Source organism: Notolepis coatsorum, assembly GCF_963971535.1.
Source record: "Notolepis coatsorum genome assembly, chromosome: 17".
Lineage (NCBI taxonomy): Eukaryota > Metazoa > Chordata > Actinopteri > Aulopiformes > Paralepididae > Notolepis > Notolepis coatsorum.
The window spans coordinates 96,657,259-96,669,408 of NC_140181.1; the positions used below are offsets into that span (position 1 = coordinate 96,657,259).

Below are 12,150 nucleotides of genomic sequence, written 5' to 3' on the forward strand. Positions count from 1 at the left end.
TGTCGGCCTATTTATGAATCATTTTCAAATAAACGCTAGATTATCGATAGTATATGTGTACTTATGCACGCTATAGAAGCGGGCTGAAAAATCTATTCTCTCATTTCCTCAACATCACACACACACACATACACACACAGGGCACATGCTGATATCTCAGTGAATACAGCTCTGATTATCCTAAAACTGGTAACATAGACTCCTTACCTTAGAGCAGATGTTCTCCAAAAAGATTATTCCAATTCCTGATCGCCATTCCAAATATCGATCGCGTTTATTGATTGATTATTGGCTGCTGTAAATATATATTCCACGCTGCTTTCCAACTCGCGATCACTTCCCTCATCATCAGACGGCTCGCCAGCATAATGGAGCCAGTAGGCCCCCCCCCCCACACAGGGATCCAGCAGTATAATCGAATGGCCTGCAGTTACACAGGGATAGACGATAGGGGGCGGTATTTTCCCATCTGAGCACCTAGAGCAGGGGTAGGCAACCCTAGGCACGCGTTTTTGCTCTGAAATATTTTGCACTGTTGTCGCATTTATCTTGTTAAAATCCTCCCACAGGTTCTTTTTACTACCACATATTTAATTGAGACCCTTTATTTGTTTATTATTTCAATTTAGCTGGAAATACATTGCTACATCATTCAGTAACATTTGCAGAGCCTTATAACAAAAACATTATTACGGTCACCATTGTGACCAGTGGGATTAATCAACAAATTTTATTATTTATTTTTCTATTTCATTGAACATTGCACATGTTAAAAGCCATTTTTTTTACTCAAAATGTGAGTATTATCAAGTCAACTTGTGTTCTTAAAACAATGACAATAAACATAGTTTTATTAGGTTGAAATAATGTGGTTGTGTACTTATTTTTCTGTTAACTTATTATGGGTTGAAAACTGAAAACCTTAATGCACAGTAACTGAACTCAATATTTTTAAGTTCTGGTAACTTATTATTTTTTTTTTTTTTACAGTGTAGTCTTGCGATCAATCAAAACTTATTTACACGATATACCTCACATTCACCCTCCATTCACATCCTGGTGTTCTCCTGGTGTTCTCCATTAGGCCTGTAGGTGGAGCTATGACAGCACATGTACAGTACACACACCGATGGTGTGTGATGTGTCCAAAAATGAATGGGCAAATGTGAGTGAAATGGTCGCACTGTATGCAGCTGTTTGTCTGCATTGCTTACTGTCCTAGAGGGTCTGCTGTACCAACGGGAGACTCGGTTGATGAAATATGAATTCAGATCGCTCTAAAAATAAATAAAAAAAGACAATTTGCGTCGTCGGCACTCAACGGGGGGGGCATGATAAGACGACAATACACGTTTTTACTTCCATTTTAATTATCTTGCTAACAGAGGCCTCTTACGGGTTCCAGCTGATTGGTATGACCTGGGGAAAAAATGGGTCCATAGCCTAAAGCCTCATCTAGTACAGGTCCAAAGTTGATAACAATACCACAGAAAATGGGTATTTTACACAACTTTTTCTAATGGTATGTCTATGCGTTTTTCCAAAATGGCCATTTGGAGTATAAGCGGTTTTAAACACACACACACACACACACACACACACACACACACGGACACAGGTTGATTTTAATAGCGACTCCCTGTTCTTCTTCCCCCGTCCCGCCAGGCGGATCCACATCACCAAGGCCACGCTGCAGTATCTGAACGGAGACTACGAGGTGGAGTCGGGCTTCGGAGGGGAGAGGAACGCCTACCTGAAGGAGAACAGCATCGAGACCTTCCTGGTGCTGGGCTGCAGCCAGAAGCGGGTCAGCACACCAGAACACACACAGCACATCAGGATCCATTTAGACACTTTAGATTAGATTACATTAGATTCAAATCAAATCAAATCAAATGTATTTGTAAGGCCCGACAACACACGTTAATGTCCCCATGGGCCGGACACGTCTTCTTTAAACAAGTCAAGAAGAAACATAACAATAAGTCAAGAACACCATAAGGTCCAACTAATTTAAAATAAATGCAAATAAATAATAGAATGCAAGCACTCCCAGACATACCCCACGCGAAGCTAAGGAAAAACTCACTAAAACCTAACAATAGGGAAAAAATGCTCCACAGGCAGTGTGGAGGAGAGAAACCTTAGAAGGGCCATTCAAGGGGGGATCTCCCTTCTTAGATGTCGGTGATAGTAGTGTTGCAGACTAACAGTTGGTAAGCATGCACTCATGTGTGTAGTGAAACACAGATGAGTGCATGCAATAGCAACTGAACATTTTGAAAAATTAAAGATAGAGCTGATAGCGATAGCAACTGAACATTTTGAGAGATTAAAGATAGAGCTGATAGCGAATCTATTTGAGGCACAGGGGCGACGCAAATCACGGGACGTTCAACACTCCGGTCACCACTACGAACGGCAATAGATTCAAATCTATTGCCATTATAAAGCACAAGTATAACGGGCGACTGTGACTCGGGAGGTAGAGCAGTCGTCTGGTAACTCCGGAGTATTACGTTACCATTGATTAACATAAAAATACTCGTTGTCTGGTATCAATGGAACATAATGTGAAACGGTAACCAAAAGTAGCAACGTTTTTTTTTAATCATAATTACCATCTGGTTTGAGGGTGCAGGAATAAAATAACAGGATAACAAACAAACAAAGGTCAGGACTGTGCAGACTGCAGACAGGATCAGCCTCCGAACACAGGGGAGAACAAAACAGATAATCACAAGGGGATGACGAGAACAAGAAACACCTGGGCCGATTACAAATGGATACACCTGGGAGGGAAACAACTAAGAACTACAGGAAGCCAAGACAAGGAAATACAACTAAGGCACAGGACAGGGAACACAATACAAAACACTGGAGAACACAGATCAAGATTACATGAACACAAGACACATGGAACAGACGAACAACCTAACAGGGTAACTAACAGGGATACACATACACCCACACATAACACGGAGGTTCCCAGTTCGATTCCCGCTCCTCCAGGGCAGCGTGTCGAAGTGTCCTTGAGCAAGACACTTAACCCCTAACTGCTCCCGATGAGCAGGTTGGCACCTTGCATGGTTGCCTCTGCTGTCTGTGTGTGAATGTGTGAGTGAATGGGTAAAATGTGAGGAACTAATTGTAAAGCGCTTTGGATAAAAGTGCTATATAAATGCACCATTTACCATTTACCATTCACAAGTACAGTACAATGAAAATAAGTTTGGCATCCAACCAGAGTGCAAATGTAACAGTAAACTGAGTAAAGTGCAACAGAAATATACAGTACAATGTACAGGTAATTCAATTGGGTATAAAATATATTAATTAGTACTACTGAGGGCTAATCAGATGTATGTACAGAGTTATAGTATTAATATGTACAGTGATGCAGGTATAAAGACACTATAGTAGTAGTCATACTGGCCATCAGCGTAACTAGTAAGATTGTAAGAACTAGTACGATTTATTTGACACATTTGATGAATGGACAGGAATTGGGTGTGACAACAGTGCAAGGATGCCTATCATTAACTTACAAAGCTTCAGAATATGACAGACATACACTTTATGACAGACTTTCCTGTTTTATACCCACACAGTTTAAAACCTGACAGTCTTTCCTGTTTGATACCCACACAGTTTAAAACCTGACAGTCTTTCCTGTTTGATACCCACACAGTGTAAACCTGACAGTCTTTCCTGTTTGATACCCACACAGTTTAAACCTGACAGTCTTTCCTGTTTGATAGGGCTGCAACTAATGACTAATTTGGTAGTCGACTAATCTGTCGATTATTTTTTCGATTAGTCGACTAATCGAAAACCAATTATGTAAACAAAAACAAAAAAAAAATGATATAATTTTTTTTTTTTTTTTTTTTTTTATAAACTACCTATCTTTGTGAAAGTGGCTTCTCAGCTCTGGTCCAGCTGAAGACAGAGCAGAGGAACAGATTGGACATTGAGCATGACCTCAGAGTTGCTTGTCTACCATCACCCCAGACTTTGAGACTCTTGTCAGGACCAAACAACAACATCATAACATGATGATCCCATAGCAAATTAAAATAATGACTCATGAAACATTTGAATTTGGATCTTAAACCACTTTAAATGAAAATGTATTTGAAGAACAATACAGCAATCACTCATAACAAGATAAATAAATTAAATAATACAAATTAAAGTGGAAGTGTACTTTAAATAACTAAAAAAATTATAATAAAAAAGAAATAACTAGCAGCATCTGCCCCCAGCACCGCGGCTGATGGGGCTGTAACTTGGTCCAGGACCAGGAGGGTGACGTGGAACAGCTGTAAGGGGAGAGGGGGATGAGTCAGATCAGACAGACGTCTAGGTCTTTTGTTTGCTGTGTGTGAGAGGAGTCCGTGTGTGTGTGTATGTGTGTGTGTCTTACTCTGATCGCTGTGTGAGTGAGAGGAGTGTGTGTACTGTGTAATTTGTGTGTGTGTCTTACTCTGATCGCTGTGTGAGTGAGAGGTGTGTACTGTGTAATTTGTGTATGTGTGTGTGTCTTACTCTGATCGCTGTGTGTGAGTGAGAGGAGTGTGAATGTGTGTGTGTCTTACTCTGATCGCTGTGTGTGAGTGAGAGGAGTGTGAATGTGTGTGTGTCTTACTCTGATCGCTGTGTGTGAGAGAGAGGAGTGTGAATGTGTGTGTGTCTTACTCTGATCGCTGTGTGTGAGAGAGAGGAGTGTGAATGTGTGTGTGTCTTACTCTGATCGTTGTGTGTGAGAGAGAGGAGTGTGAATGTGTGTGTGTCTTACTCTGATCGCTGTGTGTGAGAGAGAGGAGTGTGAATGTGTGTGTGTCTTACTCTGATCGCTGTGTGTGAGTGAGAGGAGTGTGTATGTGTGTGTGTCTTACTCTGATCGCTGTGTGTGAGTGAGAGGAGTGTGTATGTGTGTGTGTCTTACTCTGATTGCAGTGTGTGAGTGAGAGGAGTGTGTATGTGTGTGTGTCTTACTCTGATCGCTGTGTGTGAGTGAGAGGAGTGTGTATGTGTGTGTGTCTTACTCTGATCGCTGTGTGTGAGTGAGAGGAGTGTGTATGTGTGTGTCTTACTCTGATCGCTGTGTGTGAGTGAGAGGAGTGCGTGTGTAATGTATTGTGTGTCTAGTCTGATCATCATCTCCTGCAGGGGAACAATGTTTTCAATGTCCAAAATTTGCTATGGGATCATCATGTTATGATGTTGTCTGGAACCCTGAGAAGCCACTCTCACAAAGATAGGTAGTGCAAAAAAAAAAAAATTAAATAAATTTTTTTTTTTTTTTAATGACTAATCGACGCAACAATTTCTCGTCAACGATTTTTTATAATCGACATCGTCGATTATGTCGACTAATCGTTGCAGCCCTATTTGATACCCACACAGTTTAAAACCTGGCAGTCTTTCCTCCTGTTTGATACCCACACAGTCAAGCCAGTCGATTATGTTTGTGTTTTTATGGGATTGGTTGGATCAGCCCTCTTGTTATTGGCCGATAGAAGGAGCACATTCAGTGTTAGACTCAGACTCCCAAGATGCAACACTGATGGTCACAGGAAGTCCTTCATTCCAACAGCCATCAGACTATATAACGCCTCACTGTGCCTCACTGCCTCACTGAGCACAGAGTAACAGTATAAACTCTTGCATATCTTCCTGGACATTTTACATTTTTATTTTGACTGTACATTTTACTGTATATTTTTGGCTGTATATTTTAGAATGTATATTCTTGACTGTATTTTTATTCGTATTCTTATTTTAGATTTTTGACCAAAAAAAATTACGATAGTGGTAATAGTGGATAGGGAGGTAGAGCAGTCGTCTGGTAATCCGGAGGTTCCGGTTCGATTCCCGCTCCTCCCGGGCAGCGTGTCGAAGTGTCCTTGAGCAACACACTTAACCCATAACTGCTCCCGATGAGCAGGTTGGCACCTTGTATGGTTGCCTCCGCCATCGGTGTGTGAATGTGTGAGTGAATGGGTCAAATGTGAGGAACTAATTGTAAAGCGCTTTGGATAAAAGCGCTATATAAAAATGCAGCCATTTACCTAAATGTTTATTGTGAGTGATCTGTAGTGCTGAATTTCCCTCAGGATCAATGAAGTACTTCTATTCTATTCTATTCTATTCTATGCTAAATAATCTATTCTATTCTCTCTGTGCAGAAAGACGAGAAGGCCATGATGGCCAAGATGCAGCGGACAAGGACAAACTCGAACGAGGGCCTGCTGCCACGCTGGGTCCCCGACAGATCCTTCTCCAGGACCAAGGACTCCAAAGTCTTCAGGCAGATGGTCAGACCCCCCCCCCCTCCCTCTGATCAATACACTATATTTTGTTTATAATGAATGAATGAATGAATGATTTTATTTCTGTCTTTTTTTTTTTTTTTTTTTTTTTTTACAAAACATAGTAGTAGAACTTAAAAAAAGAAAACAAAGGGAATAAAATGACCGAAAGGGTGTAGGCTGAAGCCGAGGTTTATAATTGCCTACCCTTTTTACATTACATAATTTACACACAAAAAAGAAACATAATTCAGTATATCATTTAGCAAAGGTTACAAACGTTTCATAGTTTTATACATATATATATCGATGCTTTTATTATCAACTCATTCCGGTTTACAATTGGAGATTGGAATTTTGAGAGTTTTTCGATTTCCAAGATATAATTCTGAAAGGGTTAACAATTTCAATGTCTTCAACCTTATGATGCTTTAAAGACTATCATGTACTGATATATATGTCCCACCTCTCTAATCAAATCGAATCGAATCGAATCCAACAATTTACTGTTTTTCAGGGGATTGAAGAGACCAACAAAGACAGGTGAGTCTTGACGACTTCCCTGCTAATCCATACATACTACTACACCGTACTGTACACTCCTTACCTTAAAGACTGGGGGCTAGATCCTGGCTCTTTACCTGGCTCTTTACCTAGCTCCCCCTCTCTCTCTCTCTCTCTCTCTCTCTCTCTCTCTCTCTCTCTCTCTCTCCCCCCCCCCCCCCCCCCCTCCGCAGCCGTGGTGTTCAGGAGGCCATGAACCCAGAGGATGAGGTGGATGAGTTTCTGGGGCGAGCCATCGACGCCCGCAGCATCGACCAGCTGAGAAAAGACCACGTCAAGAGGTTCCTCCTCACCTTCCAGACCTCCAGCCTGGAGAAAAAGGTATTTAAATCATTTTGAATAGTCGAATAGTTGAATATTCTGAATCTCCTTTATCAACTGACTATTCTGAGACATGTGGTATCAATATATATATATATATATTAGGGCTGTCAAAGTGAATGCTTTAACTTTGGAGATTAATAAAAATTATTTAAAGCATTAAAATAAATGAATCTAGATTAATCTATGGAGTGAAAAATCTTCAATCTTAACGCTGCGGATATAAGAAAGAGGTCTAGCTGAGTCAATGTTGATGGTTTTGTTGAACATTTGTATTTCACAGGAGAGAAACTGTATTCAAAGAAAGCTATTAAAATAGTCTTTGAATCTAAATATACTTAATTTTTTGTTGATTTTACATTAATTCCATGATTTTACTCAAATAAATATCTGTTACAAGCTTCGGTCTTAAGTAGAAAAATGCTATTTTTATCTAGATTAATTACAGAAAATGGTGAGATTAATTAGTAAAAAAAATGTAATCTATTGACAGCACTAATATATATACCGGTATATATATATTTTTTCTTTTTCTTTTTTACTGTCTAGAAATGTCATGATAATGGAACTTTTTATTTTTTATCTGAATTGAAGGTATCTATCTGTATAATGTGAGACATGTATCTAATGAAGTGTTCCTCTCTTCTGTAGTATTCTAAGAAGGTAGATGATCGCTTCGGAGGCTACGTTGCCTGTACCCTTCTAGTGTTCTGCTTCATATCCTTCATACAGATCGTCATCTTTCCCCAGTAAGTGAATCACACACACCGTCCCGGTAAACAATATGAACACAGAATCACAATTATCAACACATGCAACACTAGTTCCACCGACCCGGAATGTCTCAAGAAACACGTGTCCAAAACGTACTAAGACCTGAGCTTCTCTCTTAAGGCCCCCACATAGTCCGGCGGAGCGTACGTGGAACGGACTCTGCAGAGGTCTGCACGTACTCAAAGCGTACTCAAAGCGTACTCAACGCGGACTCAGCGCGGACTCAAAGCGTATATACTCAAAGCATACTCAAAGCGTACTCGAAGCGGACTCAAAGCGGACTCAAAGCACGAAGCTCCAATTTTCTAACCGCACGGACGTCCGCGCCGCTCACTTGGTGTCACACAAAAGGTTGCTCGGCATGTTGGTTGACATCAACCTGCATTAAATGTGACACCGATCTACATTTTACTCTGAAAACACTCACTCTGTGCCAAGAGAGAGTAGGGCAGTTTAGTTTGACTATCGCTAATCGTTATCGTTATTTCATCATCTGAAGAAACATGAGAAGTTCGAATGGCTTTTCAAAATGTTTCACTTAATGAAGTGTGTAAAACTTCCAGTTTTATTTTCGAAATCTTGGAAACGGAGATAACATATACTCTTTATTTTGACATCGGTGGATGACGTTGTGACAGAGAGTGTAAATAGCAAGGATTGTGGGGAATGTAGTAAACTGGCACGAGAAATGTAGGAAATTGGTACGCGGTGGTACGCTCGACTATGAAACCTCAAACGACTGCGGATATGCCGTGCAGAGTCCGGTCCGCGTACGTTCCGCCCGACTCTGTGGAGGCCTTTACACTCTCTTACACTCTCTCGTACACTCTCTCTTACACTCTTTCTTACACTCTCTCTTACGCTTCTCTCTCTCTTATGCAGCACTCCAGTGATGCTGGGCATCTACATCAGTATCTTCATCATACTCGCCAACATCCTCTTCATCTGTGCCATATACTCTTGTATTAAGGTAAGGATTATGCTCATATAACATATATCACTATAATCTCTGTTATGGTTTGTAACCGACCTCAAACGCAACGGCACAGAGAGGAAGTTCAGAGTTAGCCAAAAGCTAGGGCGTATTTATTTACAGAGTCACAAGATGGATGAAGTACAGCAATCAAAACAAACGGGGATCTGGCATGTGACGATGTAGCGGCTCTGCAGATACTCCCAGTAGATAGTGGTGAGGAATTGGCATGTGTAGCGGCTCTGCAGATACTCCCAGCTTTCACTCCCGGTGGAAACGGAGAGAGAGAGAAATCAGAGTTAGCCCAACGAACACACAGAGGCAGAGAGGTGACTGAGTCCAGTATTAATCCCAAGTGACTTGATCTTCGGTGTACCACACACAAGTTAGCTGAGTCCAGTGAAAAACAACACGGTAATCTTCAGTGTTAAACTAACACACAAAATAGCTGAGTCCAGTGCGAAACAAAAAGGAATTCTTCAGTGATATCCTAACACAAAAATTAGGTGAGTCCAGTACAAACAAAACGGGATATCTTCGGTGTTCACCAAACACACAAAAAACTGATAATCCAAAGAAGACTGTTTCCAAAAACTCACCAGAGCGCAACGCGTAAAGCGGGCAGATAACGAGGCGCAGCTCCGAACGGGGAACCAGGTTCTCCACAGCGGTTCTCCACAAAAGGTCCTGGAGAGCAAAAAACAGGAACAGCGACGGGGAAGGCAGGTATATGCAGGTGTATTTCAGAACGACCCAACATCGATAGTAAGGAGGTCTGAGTATATAAAGCCTTCAGGGGCGCTAATTACAAGCTGTGACAGCTGCGGGATGAGATTGATACTTGCTCCAAAAGCGTGTGGCGGGGAAAGCACCAATCAACACGGCACCTTAAAGGAACGGAGCGCGTGGCGGGGAATGCATTAATCAACATAGTACCTTAAAGGAACGGAGCGTGTGGCGGGGAGCGGACCAAACCTCACAGTACCCCCCCCCCTCCACGGGAGCCACCCGGCGACCAGCCCGACCTGGCTCGCCCGGATAGGCACGATGGAAGTCGGTGATCAGGCCGGGATCCACGATGAGCTGGCGGGAGACCCAGCTCCGTTCTTCCGGACCGTACCCCTCCCAGTCCACCAGGTACTGGAACCCCCGACCCCGCCGTCGAACGCCCATCCTGGTGATCTCCCAGACCCGACGGCACCGGTCGAGGTGGTCCTGTACGGAGGGAACTGCCACCTCCGACTCCTGTGCAGGGAAAAGAGGGGGTTGGTAGCCCAGGGATACCTCAAAGGGTGAGAGGCCGGTGGCGGAACTGACCATGGAGTTGATGGAGTACTCGACTCAGGGAAGGAAACGGCTCCAAGAAGCTGGTCTCTCGGCAGCCACACACCGAAGAGCAGACTCCACACTCTGGTTCATCCTCTCCGTTTGTCCGTTAGTCTGGGGATGATAACCAGAGGAAAGACTGACCGTTGCCCCCAATCCCTTGCAAAAAGCCCGCCATACCTGGGAAGTGAACTGGGGCCCTCGGTCCGAGACGACGTCCTGGGGAAAACCATGGAGGCGAAACACGTGGCTTGTCAGGAGGTCCGCCGTCTCGGCCGCCGAGGGAAGCTTGGGAAGGGCCACGAGGTGAACCCCCTTGCTGAACCGATCCACCACGGTCAGTAGGCACGTGTTCCCCTGGGAAGAAGGAAGACCCGTGACGAAGTCCAGCGCCACATGTGACCAAGGACGGCTCGGAATGGGAAGCGGCTGCAATAGCCCGGAGGGTGCCTGGTGGGAGGCCTTGCTGCGGGCGCAGACTGCGCAGGCCAGTATGAACTCCTTGACGTCGTTCCTCATGGTGGGCCACCAGAATCGACGAGCCAGGAAGGAGAACGTGCAATGAACGCCCGGGTGGCAGGTGAACCGGCTGGTATGGCCCCACTGGAGGACCCGGGACCGGACCGAGTCGGGGACGAAGAGACGATGAACCGGTACATTGCCTGGAGCGCGATGGAAGCGTAGGGCACGCCTTACCACCCCCTCGATGCCCAAGGTGACTACTCCTACCACCCTGGCCTCTGGGAGGATGGGAGTCGGGTCCTCAGTGGTTGGAGCCCCCTTGGAGTGTAACCGGGACAGGGAGTCAGCCTTCGTGTTGCGGGAACCAGGGCGAAACGTCAGCGAGAAGTCGAACCGACTGAGGAAGCTGGCCCATCTTGCCTGCCGGCCATTGAGGCGCTTGGAAGCACGGATGTACGTCAGGTTCTTGTGGTCCGTCCAAATGGTAAATGGCTCCTCGGCCCCCTCTAGCCAATGACGCCACTCCTCCAAGGCAGCCACAACCGCCAGCAGCTCCCGATTGCCGATGTCATAGTTCCTCTCGGCACGGAGGAAACGACGCGAGTAGAAGGCGCACGGATGTACCTTCTGGTCTGTTGCCGACCGCTGGGATAAGATAGCTCCCAGTCCAGTATCCGAGGCATCCACCTCTACGATGAACTGTCTCTTGGGGTCTGGATGGAGCAAGATCGGGGCGGAAGTGAACCTCTTCTTGAGGGAGCGGAACGCAGCACACGCCGCTGGGGACCAGTCGAACGGCAGGGCGGGAGAGGTCAGCCTGGTAAGCGGTTCCGCCACTTGACTGTAGTTCCGGATGAATCTTCGGTAGAAGTTGGCGAAACCGAGGAAGCTCTGTAACTCCTTCCGAGAGGTGGGTTCCGGCCACTCCTCCACGGCCCGGATCTTGCGAGGATCAGCTCGGGTCAAGCCTCTCTCCACGATGAAGCCCAGGTAATCGACGGAGTCGGAGTGGAATCGGCACTTCTCCACCTTGACGAAGAGCCGATTGTGGAGGAGGCGCTCCAGCACACGGCGGACATGCTGGATGTGTTCCTCGAGGGTCTTGGAGAAGATGAGGATGTCGTCTAGGTATACTACCACAAACTCCTCCAGCATGTCACGAAGGACGTCGTTCATGAGCGCCTGGAATACCGCCGGAGCGTTGGTGAGGCCGAACGGCATAACCAGGTACTCGTAGTGGCCCCTGGGAGTCTTGAAGGCGGTCTTCCACTCATCGCCCTCTCGGATACGGACTAGATGGTAGGCACTCCGGAGGTCCAGCTTGGTAAAGACGGTAGCCTGGGTGAGAGGCTCGAAGGTGGAGTTCATGAGAGGAAGAGGGTACTTGTTCTTAATGGTGATCTCGTTGAGCTG

At 44.9% G+C, this 12,150-nt stretch overlaps 1 protein-coding gene across 1 annotated transcript in view; it reads left to right on the forward strand.

Annotated features, from left to right (window-relative positions):
• Positions 1-12,150, forward strand: part of LOC311244379 (adenylate cyclase type 6-like) — a gene marked incomplete at its 5' end in the record, with an annotated part of 124,676 nt that overhangs the window by 90,637 nt on the left and 21,889 nt on the right. Inside the window, 6 exons of the mRNA XM_084333844.1 lie at positions 1,666-1,807; positions 6,195-6,323; positions 6,835-6,860; positions 7,055-7,202; positions 7,854-7,951; positions 8,859-8,946. Coding sequence (XP_084189970.1) covers positions 1,666-1,807; positions 6,195-6,323; positions 6,835-6,860; positions 7,055-7,202; positions 7,854-7,951; positions 8,859-8,946 — 631 coding nt within the window. The remainder of the gene's footprint in view (positions 1-1,665; positions 1,808-6,194; positions 6,324-6,834; positions 6,861-7,054; positions 7,203-7,853; positions 7,952-8,858; positions 8,947-12,150) is intronic.